Source organism: Vulpes vulpes, chromosome 1 (assembly GCF_048418805.1).
Source record: "Vulpes vulpes isolate BD-2025 chromosome 1, VulVul3, whole genome shotgun sequence".
Lineage (NCBI taxonomy): Eukaryota > Metazoa > Chordata > Mammalia > Carnivora > Canidae > Vulpes > Vulpes vulpes.
The window spans coordinates 16,094,686-16,111,934 of NC_132780.1; the positions used below are offsets into that span (position 1 = coordinate 16,094,686).

Here is a 17,249-nt window from a genome sequence, read left to right on the forward strand (position 1 = left end):
TATTGTCCACAGTTCAAGGACAGGCAAATTTAAGCAAAGAATGTTACACAACTCCTAGTAAGTGAATACGCAGTCGTGCAAGAGTCGAGCGAAGGAGTGAATCAATGAACAGCCCCGAGAAGCAGGGCGGCAAGAAGCCCGAAGAGGTACCTAGGGCGGTGGGCGGAGCCCAGGGCGCGGGGGCCAATGGGCACGCAGCAATGACTGGCGGCCGCCCCTGGGACTCCTGGCACCGCCCAGGGCGCGCGGGGGCCGGTGGGATTTGTGGTCTCCGGCCCAGCTAGCCACGTCACTGCCTTCAAATATTAAGTCCTACGCTGATACAGGGTACAGTCCGTATCCCCAAACTTTTAGGTAGGTTCCTTTGCCCCCAGGCTCACTAATCCTTACTCCTCCTCTTCCCGAGGTCTCTTGGTGTAGTCTCCCGGTTCCCCGGGTCCGGGGCTCGGGATAGGGTCTCTTGGAAACCTATCCCCCAGCTCGTAGCCAACTTGGTATCGTCTTCTACGTTCACCAACCCCCACCTCTACACCGTCCCGGTGGCCTCTCCCGCCACACCCCCCCTGAAGCTGTGGCTCTCACGTCTTCTCAGTTCCTCCCCCTGTAGCCCGAGCCGCCCAGAGCCTCTTCCAATGGCCGTGTTCCCCGCCCCACACACCCTCTCCGTTTCCCGAGGCCCCCCAGCTCTATTTTGGTACGGCCCGGCCACGCCCCCTCGCGGACGCTGTTGGTACGCGCCTCGCTCCCCCGCTCGCCGCAGTGGTTTGGCCGCGGCGACCCCTCTCCTGTGGCGCGTCCCCCGCGCTTGGTACAGTCCAGCCCGTCTCCCCCGAAGCCGCGCGCCCGCGCCCCTCAGTCGGTGGAGCCCGCAGCCCCCCGTGCGGCCCGTGGCAACCCCCAGCCCGCTCGGTCCGCTCCCGCTATGGTCCGTCCGCGCCGCGCTCCGCACCGCTCCGGCGCTGGGGGCCCCCTCGGGGGTCGCGGCCGCCCCCCGCGGCCCCTCACGGTGCGCGCCGCCCGCTCGCGCTCCTGGCCCGCCAGCCCCCGCGGCCCGCAGCCGCCGCGGATCCGGGCCCGCTCGGCCCCTCCCATGGTGAGCCCCCCGCCTTTTTTCCAGAGCCTTCCACGGCCCCGCCCCCGCCGGCCCCTCCCCCGGGCTTGGGTCTTTGTCCGCGGCCCCCTCCTCTCTGGGGTCTCCGGGTGGCCCTAGGGGTGGTCCCGCCTGGGGCCGGGTTCCCCCGTAGAACCCCCCGGGTGGTACGCGCCGGGCTCTCCTCTTTGTTGCGCGTTTGGGCTGGGGTGGCGGGGGTGGGGTACGGGGGCGGGGATGGCTCAAATTACTGCTGACTCCGCGTCCCGATTTAAACGCGGGGTGGGGGGCGGGCGGCGTGCACGCTTGTTTTTCCAATTGGAAAGTTGGTCTCTCTTCCGGCAGGAAACCTGGAAATGGGGGAGGGGGCCTCGGCGAGAGGGGCCCGCGCGTCCTGCGCTCGCGTGCCCAAGGTGTTGCACCTGGGGTGCTCTCCGGGCCCGCGCGCGTCTGCACGGCGCCCGTGGCGTGTGCGCCCTGCATTTGCACGCCCGCCCAGATGTGGGATGCCCTTACGGAGTGCAGCAAGCCCAAACATAAACATCTAGCTTCGCAGGTTTATTATTAACTACACGCGCCTCCCCAGACCCCAAATACACACGTACTTCTCAAGAATCTTAAGGTGTACCTGGAATAGTAAAATTGTACATCCTGACTTTTCACGCTTGCCCAGGTGTGCCTTTCGCCCTAGGCTGGCTCTCAGTTCGCCTCTTTCATGAACTGACCCCGACGTTGTGCATGGCATGGAGCTGTGGCAGCCCCGCGCGAGTCTTAAAGCCGGCTTCGTGGGATCTTAAACCTGAGATACCAAGGCTCTGAACCTCTCCCGAAACTTAAACATACCCCTTCGCCCAACTGCCTCATCCTCTTAGTTCAGCAATCACACCTAGTTGCTCAAGAGCGTTTTCTGGGTCCTTCAACGGGCATCCTAGGGTTTTGGTTCTCTTCCTAAGTTCGAAATAGGCTTCCTAGTAAACAACAATTCACATGTCGGAGGCACAGCCAAATTTTGCACACACTTGCCCAGATGGGAGATTTCCTCTAGGATTGCACGGAAGCCTAGTCCTTAACGGTGGTCCTCCACTTCGGGGTGTGGGCCACATTGTTACTGCAGGTGGACCCAGGCTTCTAGGTAACTGTTCCTGGTCTTTACATTCTAGACCTAAACATCCTTCGAAGCCTACATGAGCAGTTTGCCCTCCAGACAAAGCGGACTTTTAGGCACGTGTTCCTGCAGCTTACGCTGCCTGGGTCCTTAAATGCGTTCACCTGGATTTCCAAAGGGCTGTGTGCTCTAAGTCCTGATGCTCAGATGCTCTGCGCCCCACTTGTGGCACCTTCAAAGCGAGGGCCCCAATGCCCCTGTTCTGCATCTCAGATGCGGTCTAGCACTGAACGCTCGCCAACCTGTCCTTACACCAAGATGCTCTCTGGTTTTCTCCCTAATCTGTTACTTTTGCCCAAATTCCAGAATCAGCCACCCAGTTGAAGGACATGCAGGTTTGGGTTTTTGTTTTGTTTTGTTTTTGCTTGCTTCTTAAGTCCCATAAGATACAACTTTTCTTGTCTGTTGTCCTGGGACAAAAGACATTTGTGTGCTTTGTAGGAAATGCAGAGAATACCTGTTAGTAGTCAGATGAAAAGTAACAACTGTTACGATTTCTCTTGCTGCTCCAAGGCATTTATGAGTGAGGTTTTCAGGGGTTTCTTGCTGCCAGCCTGTTCCAAAGCCTTCCCTTGTTTGCCTTGAGATGTTTTTGGTTTAGAAAAAAGATACCTGGGAGAGTGCCCTGTGAAGAGTAGAACGTGTAGCTTTCCTTGGCTTTATTGCTGGAACGTTCTCCCTGTGTTCCTCAGATGCTCTCAAGATGTTGTGTTTGAGATCCCTCCAGGTGTTGTTACACTCTCTCTTCTGAAGGTCTCCTGGCCTCCCTGGATGGTTCTGTTCTGTGCTTCGCTTTATCTCCATCCCGCTGGGGTCAAACTAGAGGGCAGGAGGGTCTGTGACTGCCTGGAAGGGCTGGCAGGAACTAGAGAGGAGAGTCCAGACTTCTGGAGGGCCATGGGGAGCTTTGGAAGAATTTTGAGCATGGGCAGGTTGGGGCAAACCAGTGTGTCCAGGCTGGCCTGTGCATTGGAGTGGGGGTGCTTCAAGGAGGCCCTGGACCTAGAGACCTGGTTTGTGAGTTGAGTCAGGACAGAGGGACCAAGAGTTGATTGGGCTGGGGGTGTGAGTGAGTGGACAGCATCTTCTGAAGCAGGTGGGATGACATTGTAAGCAGAGAACACAGCTGGAGCAAAGTCTGGAAGGGGAAACAGATCAGTGTTGAGGTGACAAGTGGGATGGTGGGGGCCCTGGTTCTGGAGTTGTGGCAGGAAGAGGATGTGGAGGTCAGTCGCTTGGGGTCCTGACCCCTGGCACAGGGTTTGGATGTGACCCTGGGAGTTTCTGAGGGGGGATTTGGGTGTGAATCCAAATCCACAGATGTGGGGGGACAGCCTGTCCTTGTGGGTCCCTCAGCCTCAGTTTCCCTGCTCTCCTCTGCTGCAGCAAGGTGCTCGGGTCTTCGGCGCCTTGGGTCCCATCGGGCCCTCCTCTCCTGGGCTCGCCCTCGGGGGCCTGGCCGTAGGTGAGCACCGGCTCAGCAACAAGCTGCTGGCCTGGAGTGGCGTCCTCGAGTGGCAGGAGGTGAGCTGTGCCAGGTCCCCTTGTGAGTCCCCGAGGGGGCTGGGAGCTGGCCCCAAGGGTCCCGGTTGCCCCTGTGGGTGGGGCACGCTGAGGCATCTAGGTTGTGTCCAGTGACCGCCCCCCCTCCCCCCCACGACAGAAGCGCAGGCCCTACTCCGACTCTACTGCAAAGCTGAAGCGAGCCCTCCCCTGCCAGGCCTACGTGAATCAGGGCGAGAACCTGTGAGTAGTGATGGGCAGGCAGGGGGGTGGATGGCAGGGGGGCCTCCCTTGACCCTCTGCCCCCTCTCCCTGCAGGGAGACGGACCAGTGGCCCCAGAAGCTGATCATGCAGCTCATCCCGCAGCAGCTGCTGGTAAAACCCTCCTCCAGCCTCCCCCCCAAGCCCCCCAGCCCGCTCCCCGGAGACCCTGCAGCCCCAGAGTAACCCAGAGGTTCCTGTGTTGCCGCCAGACCACCCTGGGCCCCCTGTTCCGCAACTCCCAGCTGGCGCAGTTCCACTTCACCAACAGAGACTGCGACTCTCTCAAGGGGCTCTGCCGCGTGATGGGCAACGGCTTCGTGAGTAGAGTGGGTCCCGGGGCGGGTGGTGGTGAGGACAAGGACTCCTGAGTGCCTTGGTGACAGAGGACAGCAGGAGACAGGGCTCTGCAGGGACCACCCCAGGCAGGGTCCCAGGACATCCCTCCTGAGGGGTCCAGGGGTGTCCTCTTGGTGGTGTCTCAGTCTCTGTCTGTAAGAGCACCTGCCTCGGGCTCCTGTAGCTTGGCTGGGCGGGGAGCGGACAGGGATGTGAGAGAGTGGAGGTCCAGGGCTGGCTCTCCCAGGACCCTGTGGGGGCCCAGCACTGTCAGGGACCTGCTAATGGAAGGTGGCTGGGGGAGGAGGTGAGTCGGGATGGGGGTGTCCTCTGTGCTGGGGCTGTTTCCTCATCTGGCAAATGGGGCTTCATGGTGGGACTCCCTCCTTAGGCTAGAGAAGTCAGCCTGTGGGAAGTGAGGCAGACACCCTGTAGACCTGAGCTGGTGAGGCTGTGGTGCAGGGCACGCAGGGACTGAAACCCAGGGTGGTCTCTGTACCCACCCACCCCACCCCTCCCCGGTCTGGACCTCCTCTCATGGAGGTCCTGGTATCAGCCAGTGACCCCCTCTCCCGGGGTCTGGTTGTGGAAGGGTATAGATGCTAGTAGGAGGTTATCTGCCCAGGACACCCTAGGACTCATTTCTAGGGTCCCCTCCAGTCTCTGGTCACAGCACCTTCTCCAGCCCTATCTCCAGGTCCTGGGTGGGCCACGATCCCCCATGTCCATGCAGATCCTGTTTCCTCAGGGTCTGTCCAGACCAGGGGTCGATTGGTGCAGGGTCTTTTGCTTGACTGGTCACCCCTTAACTCAGCACCACTCTGCGGGGGACCTGCTATCTGCCTGGCTAATGGGGCCTTCAGGCCATAAGAATGACAGGTCAGCGCACTTCTTCTGCCACCTGGCATGTTCTGCTCCTGGCCCTAGTTGTAGGTCTGGGGAGACCAGCTGTGTGGAGGTCCAGGAAGGTTGGGGGCAAGTTCCCTGAGCAACAAGAGATGTCAGGCAGGCAGCGTGGGGTATTCTCCGAAGCATACGCCCCTTTGTTCTGACAGCCCCGAGGGAGGAGTCTGGTCTGTCAGACTCCTAGCTCTTCCCATGTCCCACTGAGGAGGCACTAGCATCTCAAATAACAAATATTTATGTGGTGCTGTCTCTGGAGGCTCCTGTGAAACCATTTTACAGATGGGAAAACTGAGGTCCGGGAATAGGGGATTTGTGTCTGAGCACCCAGCTAGGAGGAAGCAGAGCTGGGTCTGTGCCCAGGGCCTCCCTGGAGGCCGTTCTGGCCTGGTTAGCAGGCGGGTCCTGCTCTAAGAGACGGGGCTGGCATTCAGAGGGGGACAGGGGTGGGAGATGCATCCCTCTCAGGCTCCTTGCACCAGACCACAGATTGCCCAGGAGGGGAGACCCGGAGATGCCCGGTCACCTCCTCTTGCAACATGTTTTGGTCTCCGGCTTCTCTTTGGTGTTGACTTTGAGGACAGAGCAGCCTCAGGTTAGCTTGGAGGGGTGGGCGGCAGTGCCCCAGGGTGCCTCACTGCCTTCCTGCTCCCCGCCCCTCCCAGGCGGGGTGTATGCTCTTTCCCCACATCTCCCCCTGCGAGGTGCGCGTACTCATGCTCCTGTACTCGTCCAAGAAGAAGATCTTCATGGGCCTCATCCCCTACGACCAGAGCGGCTTCGTCAATGCCATCCGGCAGGTCATCACCACGCGCAAACAGGTTGGTGCTGGCGGAGCCCAGCCCTCGGGTCCCAGGCAGTGGACAGGTCAATGAGGCCTTGAAGAGCAAGGGGGGGGTGGGGATGACCATGGTCGCTGACAGGAGGGACACCCATGTGGGAGCAGAGCAGGGACGTGGATAGGCAGGCACGAAGGCCACTTGTGGGGAACGCTGTATGGCTGGCTGGAAGGCTCTGGAGGGGGGCTGTGTTGTGGCTCACCCCTTGCAAGTTATTTATGAATATTGTCCTCCTCTCCAGCAGTGTGTCTCTGTTGGGTACAGTGAACTATGGGGCTGTTCAGTCTTAGAGGCAGACCCTTTGGGCTTGGTACCCCAGGTTGAGCATCTGAGACTTGTTTTCAGGGCTTTTGGGAGCCATGGGAGGTCTCCAGCAGGTGAAGGACAGGGCCAGCATGGGGGGCGGGGGAGTCCTCTGGGACTGTGGGCTGTCTGGAGGCTGAGGATCTGGAGAGGAAGCTGGGGGTGAGGGTCCTGGGGTCAGTGCGGAGGTTTCCCAGAAGCCTCCCCTGGAGTGCTCCTGGGCACTGGTCCCCTGCTTTTGCTCCCACAGGCAGTGGGCCCTGGTGGTGTCGCGGGCCCGGTGCAGATCGTCAACAACAAGTTCCTAGCGTGGAGTGGAGTCATGGAGTGGCAAGAGGTGAGTCCTGGGGGGTACCTGGGTGCCCATAAGACCAGTGCATCCTTGCTGACTGGGGCACCTCCCACTGCTGATGTAACTTTCTTCCTCTCCCCAAAAGCCCAGGCCTGAGCCCAACAGTCGGTCCAAGAGGTGGCTGCCATCACATGTCTACGTGAACCAAGGGGAGATCCTGTGAGTGTCGGGCTGGGGGCCAAGGCAGGGTCTTGTCGAGGCCTGGCTTCCTGACCCTGGTCCCCTCATGCCCCGCAGGAGGACTGAGCAGTGGCCAAGGAAGCTGTACATGCAGCTCATCCCACAGCAGCTGCTGGTGAGAGTGAAGGGAGGCCCTGGGCCCGCCCCACCTGTGAGACAGCTGGTGTAGGCCTTGGGGCCACAGTGCTTTCCCTAAAGAAAAGCTAGAGAACCTTCTAGAGAGCATGTGCAAGGGCCCAGTGGCTGGTCCATCCAACAAGTGCAGGCAGACAGGTGTGGAGACTGGCTTGATGAAGGGGTCACTCTCGGGAACCGTCCAAGGTGGTCCGTCGGGGTGAGGCCTATGGAGGCAGTGGCAGCTGCCATGTGGGGACCGTGCAGAGGCAGGACAGTGTGGCTGTGGCTCGCTCAGGGTTCCTTTGTCATGGAGCCATACCGCCTTCCCTGCAGACCACCCTGGTACCACTGTTTCGGAATTCGCGCCTGGTCCAGTTCCACTTCACCAAGGACCTGGAGACGCTGAAGAGCCTGTGCCGGATCATGGACAATGGCTTTGTGAGTGGGGCAAGGGGCTGACAAGGAGGGCCTGGCTGGGGCGCATAGGGCCGGTTCCCTTTTGGGTTTAAGAACTAGGAGATGAGAGCCTGTGACCGTTCCTCCAGACCAGCTTGGGGGAGTGTGCAGGGGTGGCCCCCCAGTGACAGCAGGTTGGCCTTGTGTTTGGACACGTGCTGCCTCTCAGGCCACATGACTCCCTGAGGCTCTGTGCTGTCCTGACCCCATTTTACAGATGGGGAAACTGAGGCCCAGAGGTAGTGCCTGAGGCTGGGATGTGCACCCCGCCTGGTGCAGGCCTCCAGGATTGACTCAGTGTCAAGGAGCTGGTACCATGGAGCGAAGATCCGGTGCCCCCAGGGCCTTCCTCCTGCTCTCCCTGGGGACAAGGAGCCACTGTCCATGCCCATTTTCTAGAGGAAAACCCAAGGCTCCTGGAGGCACCTTGCCAGGCAGGGAGGGCCACCTGCTTCCAGTCCCAGCCCTCAGAGCACTGGCCTCAGTTTCTCCATCTGTGAGGCGAGGCGTGTTGTGCTCTGGTGCTCATGAAGCACCACTGTCCGTGCACTCTGGGCATCGCTGCACCGGGCCAGCGTCTGTCCTGCAGCCCATCTGACTGCAGCCCTGCCACTGTGCGCTGAGGGGAAGCCCACGTGTTTCTTTTGCATTAAAAAAAAAAAAAAAAAATTGAGCAGCAGAGTTCCTCAGGGGAGCCTGCAGAGGCCCCACTCCCTGTGTGCTGCGGCCGCTCAGGTAGGTGTGCGGGGCAGGCGCGCTTTGGAAGGGCTTCCCTCTGGGCACCTGCCACCATGGTCCCCCAAGGTAAGGCACAGGGAGGGCTTGGCCCTTCTGGTTCCAGGGGCTTGCTGTGAGTCCTCCAGCTCTGAGCCTCAGTTTGCCCGCCTGTAGGGGGGTGGTGGCCTGGGCTATGGAGAGTCTTTTGTGGGGAGGTTGTCCAGTAGAACAGCCCTGGCCCTTGGGCCTCTTCCTTCGAGCAGGCATCACTGCTGCTACTTCAGCCATGTCTCAGGGCTGGGGTGGGGGGTAGGGGAAGACACGACAGCAGGGTCCCTGCCAGTGGGGGGCTCACGGTCAGCACTTCAGCTGCTCCAGGGCTGCACGTGGGGGATCTTAGTGCTGGGCTTCCTGGGGCCTGATCGGCCTGTGCATCTCGCGTGGCCTCCGTGGGTCACAGCCACCAGGTGCTGTGGGGCAGCTCTGCGTGCTTGCCTGTCTGCTAGTGGGGAGCTTGGCTGTGGTGCTGCCAGCTCCTCAGTCCCTCTGTGCAGAGCCCATCGGTCCCTGGGCTGTTGTTGGTTTGTGTCCCCTTGTCCCCGAGCAGGAGTGACACCAGGGGTATGAGGACGGCTTTCAGGATGCATTGGTGCGCCGTGTGCTTCAGGTCTCAGGAGCACTGGCCTGTGCTTGAGCCCCTGAGGCTGGTGGGGAGTGGGGGGTGGGGTGGTCCGACCATGACCCGCCTGCTCTGCGCCCACCAGGCCGGCTGCGTGCACTTTTCCTACAAGGCATCGTGCGAGGTGCGCGTGCTCATGCTCCTGTACTCGTCGGAGAAGAAGATCTTCATTGGCCTCATCCCCCATGACCAGAGCAACTTCGTCAACGGCATCCGGCGTGTCATTGCCAACCAGCAGCAGGTCCTGCAGCGGAACCTGGAGCAGGAGCAGCAGCAGCGCGGGGTGAGGTGGCGAGCTCTTCCCCCCAATCCCCTGCCCCAGCTACCCCTGCTTACCCCCACCCCTGCCACTGATGCCCCCTCCCCACTTTCCTCCCCCACAGATGGGGGGGTAGTGGCCACCCCCAGGCTGGGCCCCTCCAGGAGTCACAGACGAGGCCCCCGCCAAAACTGGTGAGTAGCACCCGGCTCGAGCGCAGGAGGGACCCTCAGTGGTGTCCGGGTTTGGGATGTGATCATGTGACCCTGGCGTGGAGTTCCAAGCAGAGAGGCGTATCTGTGCCTTGTAGTCCCAGGTCTCCTGGGCAAGTATAGCCCTCTCTCCCCCAGGAAGTGATGAAGCTGTGGTTTCCAGGCTGGGATTGGAGGGCCCATGGGGTGCTGGGAGGCCCTGTCCAGGCCCTCCCACTCTCCTCCTGCCCCCAGGTCAGATGCTTCTGAGCAGGGGCCCCTGGGGATGGCTACTGCCCAGCGAGATGGAGGACAGCGTCCGGAGAGGTCTCCGCGGACGGTCCCCACCCCTGTACGTTTCCCCAATAAAGTCTTTTAAAAGCCCGTTGGCCACTAGGCTCCGTGTCCAGATGCCTTGGCAGGGGAGATGCCAGTGGAGCCGAGTGCCATGGGTTCCCAGAAGGCTGATGGCCTAAGGCCCCCTGCTCTAGGCTAGAGTCCCTCAGCTTGATGGGACCCAGGAGTATGAATTTCCATCTGATTTCTGGGGGAGGCCACCTTTGAGATCACGGTCACCTGAGCTAGAAGGAAGGACACTCTTTACAGAGCTGCTTGTGCCTTCAGGGGCAGGTGTGTCCTCAGCTGACTGGCCCACGCAGTGGATGGTGGCCCCATCTTCCTGGGCCTCCCTGGAGCTGGCTGGCTGTATTCCTGGGCCCAGGGCCTGCTCTTCTCCATCTTTTGGGATTCAACAGGCCTCACTTGGCTGGCAGCAAACACAGGCCATCCAGGACTTGCTAGGGGCTTGGGGCCTGGCAGGGCTCTCAGCAGCGCCCCCTACTGCTCAGGTCCGGGCTGCCATTCCTCACTCACCAGATTCGGGATCCAGCTCTTGTCCTCAGGGTCACATCATGGGTGCTCCTTGGCTGGCTCTGCAGCTGGGCAGCCCACGGGCAGGGAAAAGCCCCCGCCCCCACTCCGCACCCCCTTGGGCCCTGCCCCTCTGGATTCCCCACCCTCTGTTTAGGGTGCCCACAGCCACAGTTCTGAGGAAGCCTAAACTACCCTCCCTGGGAAAGGCCTGTGGTCCGAGTGCGCAGCTCAGCGCAGATCCCTGGGGGTCCGTGCCCCGAGGCCTGGGAGCCCGGCAGGTCTGTGCTCCCCAGTCCCTGGGGACTTGCCCGGGTGCCCGTCCTCACTGGGTAGACCTCCCTTCTTTCCAGCATGATGCTGCCCAAGCTTAAAAAAAAAAAACAATTTATTGGGGGCGGGGAATGGGGGGAGGCGCAGCTCAGCCCTCTGAGAACTGGCAGTAGAGCCGTTTGAGCCGAGGCTCCAGGTTCAGCCGGAACGGGATTTCCAGGATTGCCGAAAATCCTTCTGCCAGGGTCGGGGCCTCGAACTGCTTTCTGGCAGCAGGGGTGATGGGGGAAGGTGAGACCCAGCTGGGGTCCGGTCCACCCCCCACCTCCTCACCTCCCCACTAGGCTTCTGTGTTTACCTGTAGCCATACATGACCACGTCGGAGACGGGGGCGTGAGAGGAGCCCGTCATCTCTCGGAACTGCAGGGGGTGGGGGTTGGGGTTAGGTCTGGGAATTGGGGGCCTGGAGGGGGTCGGGACAGCAGGGGCAGGGGCCAGCTTACCCGGTTATTGTGGCGCGCGTGCTCCAGGGTGGTGCTGAAGAGGAAGCAGCGGCAGGGCACACCTGCGTCTTGGGCACACTTAATGTACCTGTTGGGGCCAGGAAGGGGCCAGGCTGGTAAGGGGTGCTGAGCCCACCCTATAGAGGCTGCCCATGGGAGCCCAGTACCTGGCCCGGGTCGGAGGGTCTGGGTTTGTGTTGTCGATCACAACCCGTTTCCTCTGCTTTAGAGCATTCTCACACGTGGTCACGCAGCGCTGCCAGGAGCCCAGGGTGTCCTGGGGGATACAAGGTGACAGACCCTGAGTGGGAGAGAGCAGTAGAAACAAGGGAAGCAGACACCTAGGGAGAACCTAGGTGGGGTAGGGAATGGGCACAGAAGATGGAAGGATCAGGGACTCTGCGCTCAGCCTGGGCACATGGGGGTGGGGGGTCTGTCTCACCCTGTTCACGTGCACGTATCCTGCTGACACAAGATGCTCTTGGAGGAAGGTGGACTTGCCAGCTGTGAGGCAGGGGCAAGGTCAGTGGGGGCCCACGGACCCAGAGCCGGACTGGGGCTTCTGAGGTCAAGGGGTCAAGGTGTCTCACCCCCAGGAAATCCCACGGCGACAACCACTTCAGGGTCGTAGCTCAAGAGGGAGCTGGACTCCGGGAGGCACAGCGGCCCCGAGGGGGAGACGGTTCTCTGGGAGGGGTGGTAGTGATGAGCAAGACCCTCTCCTCCTCTCCCGACTCCCACTCCCACCCCGAGGGCCTCACCGGGTCAAAGGTGGGGAGCACGAAGTTGGCAACGGGCCACTTGAGAAAGAACTCCTCTGGTGTGGTGAAGGGCAGGCCAAGGTTGAGAGCAAACTGGGGGGGAGGGGACGACAGGGGACACAGATGTCAGATAAGGTGGGGACACAGCTCCAAGCCAGCAGGGGAAAGGAGCCTCACCAGACGGTCTGCACAAGAGAAGTCTTTCTTCTTTCGGCCAGGGGCCCAGTTGGCTGGTCGTCCAGCTGCATCTGGGACAGAAGACAGCTCCATGTCCACCAGTGGCCCAGCCGAGGGGATCCACACACTCCCCATCCCTGGGTCCTTACCTCCCACGAACATGCTGTCCCCGATGGAGACAGGCACACCTTCGTTGCCCTAGGGAGGGACAGGTGACAACAGGCAGTAAGGAACCCACTCACTCCCATGCCTGCTCCCCTAGAATACTAATGGGGGTCGTGAGGATGCTGAGCTGGGCCTGACGTCTGGCCTCTCCTGCCCGAGTTCAGCATCATATCCTGGTGGCGCTGCCACTGCTGGGCCACTTCCCACCCCCCTTCACTGTTCCATCCCCGTTGTGTCTGTTCCCTACACAGCCACCAGGGGGGGTGCCAGTTCCCACTTCTGTAGATTCCTCTCCTCCCAGCCCTCCTGGGCCCCATCCCTTTGCCCCCTGGCTGGGTAAAAGGGAAGCCCTTACCTTACCCACAAGGCCTCACGGATCTGACACCTGCCCTATCTCTGATCCCACGCCCCACCCTTACCCCATTATCCATTCAGGTCCTGCTACCCAGGCCTCTTCGCTGTCCCTGAACACACTAGTCATAGCCCTGTCTCGGGACCTTTACATGCGCTTTACACATGCTGTTACTCCCACCTGGAAGCTCTTCCTAGGTTCCCCCGCGAGGCTCCCTCCCTCACTAGCTTCATAATTCCAAGGGCACCTTGGAGAGGCCTACCTAACCCCTATAGGTAAACCCTGCCTCACCTCACTTCACTCCCACCATTTCACACCCAGTCTGCACCTCTAGTCTGCACCCTCGCTGGTATGTGAGCCCCAGCAGGTCTCATACGCTAACAAATTCATCTCAAGAAGCTGTTGAGCTTCAGAACAAAAGCACACAAGAGAATACATGGACAACTGATGTGTCCCTGGACCATCCTGATCTTCAGAGTTGAAGAGTGCTGTCCACCTGTACCTAGACTGGGACTGGTGGAAAAGGAGGCAAGGACCAGGGAATGAGATGAGAAGAGGAGAGAGGAGGTGGCCAAACAGCAGAGACCTATGGCAGGGGGAGGCTGGGCTGAGTGAGGGAAGAAGGGAGCTACTGGGAGGCCACCACTCACCTGCTCCTGCAGATGGTCCCACATGCCGATCACTGGCTTCCGGTACAAGCCGGCGTGTGTGGCCACCAGCACCTGTGGGTGAAGGTCAGACACCCTCCTGGGCTCCTTCCCCAAATCCTTCAAGGGTGCATGGGTGCCAGAGATGCTACCCCTTCACCAACCCAGAGGACTCCAGATGCCCAAGAACCCATTTATGATGGGTTTCTACCAGCATAACCCTGCCGGGGGGCCTCCACTGCCCCCCTGGTGCGTATACCTTCTCCCTGGGTCTCTGTTCCCTCCTCTCTGTCACGGTCTGACGCCGTGACACTAACTCTGTCCCTGCCTCTGTCTGGGTCCCTGTCCCCCACCCTCTATGACTCAAGCTCCCTTGCAGCCATACCTGAAAGGGGAGGCCCAGTTTCTCCACCACAGCCTCCACTTTAGCCTTGAACTCCTCTGCCGGCAGCTTCCCGCGCCCAATGGCCATCTGGTTGGTGAAGATCACCAGCTGGGGGGGGAAGCATAGGGATGTCACCTGGTGCCCTTCTCACCGGGGCCCCGGCCTCCCTGTGGCCTGGTCTCCATGCACAAAAGTGCACACACCTTGTAGCCTTCAGCATCCAGCTCCCGGAGCTTACGTGGAATCTCCAGGTATAAGATCCTAGGGTGGGTGGGAAAGCAGGTAGGTGACCTGGGGCCCACGGGGGCCTCACTCACCCCCTGGATCTGCCTCTTATCACCTCCAGTCGGTGGGGCCAGTGGGAAAGACTTTCCCAGAGCGTGTGGTGATGAGGGTCCCGTCCAAATCAAAGCCAGCCACCTGATGTCAGCAAGAAAAGAGGAACAGCGACCCTGTTATGCCTCTGATCTCGACTCACAGGCTACATCACGTCACCTCTGCAACGTAGAGACATTACCACTTGCCCATCACCGAATGGGAAACTGAGTCACAGCCTACACATCTTACGTTTAGGGGAAGGCACAGGAAGGATGTGTCCCTACCACCTGAGTGCAGAGCCCGAGATCTTCACTGTACCATCTCCTATTTCTCCTATGCCCCTAGGTATGCCAGCCTTTAAAATGGGGTTCATGTCATACTCACCCACCTGCCCTGGCCTTCACTTCAGGCTAATAACAGTGAAAATGAAAACAGGAGTGAAGTTGGGTGCAAACCACACGTAGAGGACTGAGCCATGCGCTTTTCTGGGTTTATTACTTTACAGGGGACTGGGGGGCGGGGGGGATGGGGGGACTGTGAGGTCAGGTCTCTGGGTCCCTGTGAAAATGATGGTGTTCACTACTGTGCTTTCTGGGGCTCAAGCAGGAGCTGACATACATCAATGCCCCCAGAGCTTACAACACCCTCTGAACTTGTCATCAGATCCACTTCTCAAAAAAGTGCCAGCTAAGAGAGGTTGAATGCCCCAGGGGCACACAGCACACATCATTCAGCCCCAACTCCATGTGGCTCCCTCAGCTTGGCTCTCACCTTGCTCCGAGGCTTCACCCCCGGTGCTGTAAACACTAGCAGCTTCTCGAAATTCTCCCAGCCCGGGGATGACTTCCGCATCCGTTTTTTCTGTGGCTCAACAGCCTCTGCCTCGTGGGGAGCCACAGGAGGGGTGCCGGGTGGAGTGTCTTGCTGGGATACAGGCGTGTGGGCCTCTTCCCAGCGCAGGGTTAGCGGGTGGAGGCCGTTGACCAAATACAGCGTGTCCCCCACCCTCAGAGAACCTTCTGATCCCGGACTCAGCTTCTGGGTCCCAGCAGTTGAGGGGTTAATTCCCAGCTGCAGAGAGAGACAGAGAGAGACAGAGAGAGACAGAGAAAAGGAGGAGGAGGAGGAGGAGGAGGAGGAGGAGGAGGAGGAGGAGGAGGAGGAGGAGGAGCCGGGATTGGCTCCGGCCCCCAACCGGAACCTCCACGAATTAGAGGAAGGACAGCCTTCCCCCACCTGCCAATCAGACCCTTAAGCCCCGCCTCCTCACTGCGTACCACCAATCAGGGACGTGGAAGAGTTACGGTCGTCCAGCCTTAACCCAATTCAAACGTGGATGGATACGCGTTGAAAAAGGCAATACCCCGAACCTTCTCTGCTGGCCACGTCCCCTTCCCTCAAACCGGTTTTTGAGCCTGCTCCCTGCTGGGCTGCCACTCCTCCCCCAGGCCTCGCTGCGCCTTGCTGAGCAACTGGTACCTGTTTCACTGCCACGGTCCTGGTCCTGGGGTTTGCGACCAGCTCCACTGAGGGTTGAGAGGGTGGAGTGAGAATGTGCATCCTTGTGCGACGGCCTTCCTCACTACTGGGGAGCTTGGCCAGCTTCAGGCCACAGGATGGGGACATTCAGGCCATTCGGGACGGGAGAGCACTTTATTTCTAAATGGGATCGGCTCTCTCTTTACATGCAGTAGTCAGAGAGAGGCCTCAGAACTGCCTGTGACGCCGGTCCTCGCCCAGCGGCAGGAGGCATTCTTCTGTACAGAACTGATTTCTCCTTGATGAGGCGTGTGACTGGGTGCAGGTCCTGGGCTACGCTCGTTACCACCTCGCCCTGCTTAGCAACCACTACTTCTCACCGTAGCATCGGCTCTCTCCTTGGCAAGGGTCATGACCTGACTTAAGCCTTCCTGTGAGCATCGTCCTCTGACAACTGTCTCCCCACTAAGGGGTCTGGCTAGTTCCAGACCAGGCACAGCAGTTCTCTTCTTATGCTCCCCCGAGGGCACCTAATTTCAGGACGAGCTACACCACGCAATCTCGCCTGGCGGCCAAGCAGCTCCCTTACTGCACCGGCTGCCCACCATTCCCGCAGAGCACGTTCACGCTCCAGAGCGAGCCACAATCCCTACAGCTACGGCCCCGCCCACCTTGGTTTCTGGAGCACTTCCGGTCGGTAACCTGGGTCAAGGGTCCCCGGCCCAGGACAAGGGCTTGCCCGTCCGAGGGCAGGAAGATGGGAGGCGCTCCCCCAGGGGGACTCTCCAGCCACAGGCGGCCCTGGATCTCCACCTCGGCCATCCCAGGAGCCAGCCTAAGGGGAAGTAAACAGGTTTGAGTGGCAGAACGCCCTCAAACTGCTACAGCAAGTCCCGCCTCCCCCCGCCCCCTCCACCAGGACTCTCCCAATCTTCCGCTTAGGGCTCCGGAAATCCCACCCCCTCGCCGGCCTCTGGCTCGCGCCGTTTCCCAGGCGACGACGCCCCGCTCAGTCCCGCGGAGAGTCCCGACCGGGACATTCCAGGGCAAAAGCCAAGAACCTCGCGCCCACCCCCAGCTCGGCCCCGCAATCACCGTACCGGACCGGGACTCACTTCCCACTTGCGACCAGGGAACTCCTGCCCGAGGCGCTCTGCCCACAACTCGCCGGCTGCTTTCTCTGTTCCTCGGCGGACGGAAATGACTCGCCTACGGAAGGGGGCAGGGCTTTGGCTCCGCCTACGACGGAAGCCCCGCCCCTTCTCAGACCACCTGCTCCTTCGGGCCCTCCGCGGCTCTGACCTTCCTCTCTCCTGCAGCAGTGGGAGGCTCCGACCAGTAGGGGGTGTGGGTCCTCTGTTCACAGATTTTCCTCTTTCCACCTTGAACTCTTTTAACATTTCATTCCCTTAGTTACAGCGGGACACACTTCTTTTTCATTTGAAGATCATCAGTCCAGGAAATGTCCACCCCCGACAGCAGCCCTGACCTTCAATACTGCAATTTTCTCATCTTTATTTTTTATTTTATGATAGTCAGAGAGAGAGGCAGAGACATAGGGAGAAGCAGGCTCCATGCACCGGGAGCCCGACGTGGGATTCGATCCTGGGTCTCCAGGATCGCGCCCTGGGCCAAAGGCAGGCGCTAAACCACTAGCGCCACCCAGGGATCCCAATTTTCTCATCTTTAAAGTGAGAATAATCGTTTCTCCTTCATGGGGTTACTAGGAAGAGTTACTAGATGGAACTAGTCTTATAAAAGTGGTTGATTGGCAGTTCTGTTTAAGTCTTGTCTATCGCTAGCATGTCCCAGGTGGTGGTCTGATGGGAGAGGAAGATTCCAGGTTTACTTGGCCCAGCCAGACTTCGGACCAGGTGCCATTTGTTCTCTAATTTTCAGCTGTCTTATATTAGGCAGAAAACTTCTGGCCTCAGCTGGTCGCTTCTGGCTGTCGGGACTGAGTG

General features: G+C 60.0%; 2 protein-coding genes across 5 annotated transcripts; one reads left to right on the forward strand and one right to left on the reverse strand.

Annotated features, from left to right (window-relative positions):
• Positions 1 to 748: 748 nt before the first annotated feature.
• On the forward strand, positions 749 to 9,751 carry PTOV1 (PTOV1 extended AT-hook containing adaptor protein). Of its 2 annotated transcripts, none has more exons than XM_072757347.1 (13): positions 749 to 1,093; positions 3,642 to 3,779; positions 3,919 to 4,001; positions 4,077 to 4,134; positions 4,233 to 4,340; positions 5,928 to 6,083; positions 6,655 to 6,741; positions 6,842 to 6,915; positions 6,994 to 7,051; positions 7,387 to 7,491; positions 8,991 to 9,188; positions 9,289 to 9,358; positions 9,611 to 9,751. In XM_072757347.1, exons 1-12 carry the CDS (start codon positions 923 to 925, stop codon positions 9,298 to 9,300), a joined length of 1,248 nt encoding a protein of 415 aa, XP_072613448.1. In that variant the 5' UTR covers positions 749 to 922; the 3' UTR covers positions 9,301 to 9,358; positions 9,611 to 9,751. The 2 variants fall into 2 exon arrangements, with proteins under 2 accessions (XP_072613448.1, XP_025869938.2); XM_026014153.2 differs by having other exon boundaries at positions 788 to 1,093; positions 9,515 to 9,748.
• PNKP (polynucleotide kinase 3'-phosphatase) lies at positions 5,485 to 16,522 on the reverse strand. Of its 3 annotated transcripts, none has more exons than XM_026014152.2 (19): positions 16,386 to 16,522; positions 15,957 to 16,120; positions 15,286 to 15,332; positions 14,578 to 14,877; positions 13,829 to 13,908; positions 13,692 to 13,749; positions 13,489 to 13,596; positions 13,107 to 13,178; positions 12,089 to 12,137; positions 11,940 to 12,010; positions 11,763 to 11,855; positions 11,592 to 11,688; positions 11,444 to 11,505; positions 11,169 to 11,278; positions 11,002 to 11,089; positions 10,857 to 10,918; positions 10,229 to 10,764; positions 9,932 to 10,093; positions 5,485 to 9,161 (listed from the first exon to the last, which is right to left on the reverse strand). In XM_026014152.2, the coding sequence occupies exons 2-17, from the start codon at positions 16,105 to 16,107 to the stop codon at positions 10,647 to 10,649; spliced, it is 1,566 nt and encodes a 521-aa protein (XP_025869937.1). In that variant the 5' UTR covers positions 16,108 to 16,120; positions 16,386 to 16,522; the 3' UTR covers positions 5,485 to 9,161; positions 9,932 to 10,093; positions 10,229 to 10,646. The 3 variants fall into 3 exon arrangements, with proteins under 3 accessions (XP_025869937.1, XP_025869936.1, XP_072613441.1); XM_026014151.2 differs by having other exon boundaries at positions 16,401 to 16,511; XM_072757340.1 differs by having other exon boundaries at positions 9,932 to 10,121; positions 16,401 to 16,511.
• Positions 16,523 to 17,249: the final 727 nt, after the last annotated feature.

Coding starts and splice junctions, on each gene's coding strand:
- PTOV1 (XM_072757347.1), top strand. CDS start 923: ATGGTCCGTCCGCGCCGCGCTCCGCACCGCTCCGGCGCTGGGGGCCCC. Junction 6,084..6,654: donor TCATCACCACGCGCAAACAG/GTTGGTGCTGGC, acceptor TTGCTCCCACAG/GCAGTGGGCCCTGGTGGTGT. Junction 7,052..7,386: donor TCATCCCACAGCAGCTGCTG/GTGAGAGTGAAG, acceptor CCTTCCCTGCAG/ACCACCCTGGTACCACTGTT.
- PNKP (XM_026014152.2), bottom strand. CDS start 16,107: ATGGCCGAGGTGGAGATCCAGGGCCGCCTGTGGCTGGAGAGTCCCCCT. Junction 13,179..13,488: donor AACTGGGCCTCCCCTTTCAG/GTATGGCTGCAA, acceptor CTTCACCCACAG/GTGCTGGTGGCCACACACGC. Junction 11,856..11,939: donor TCTCTTGTGCAGACCGTCTG/GTGAGGCTCCTT, acceptor CCTCCCCCCCAG/TTTGCTCTCAACCTTGGCCT.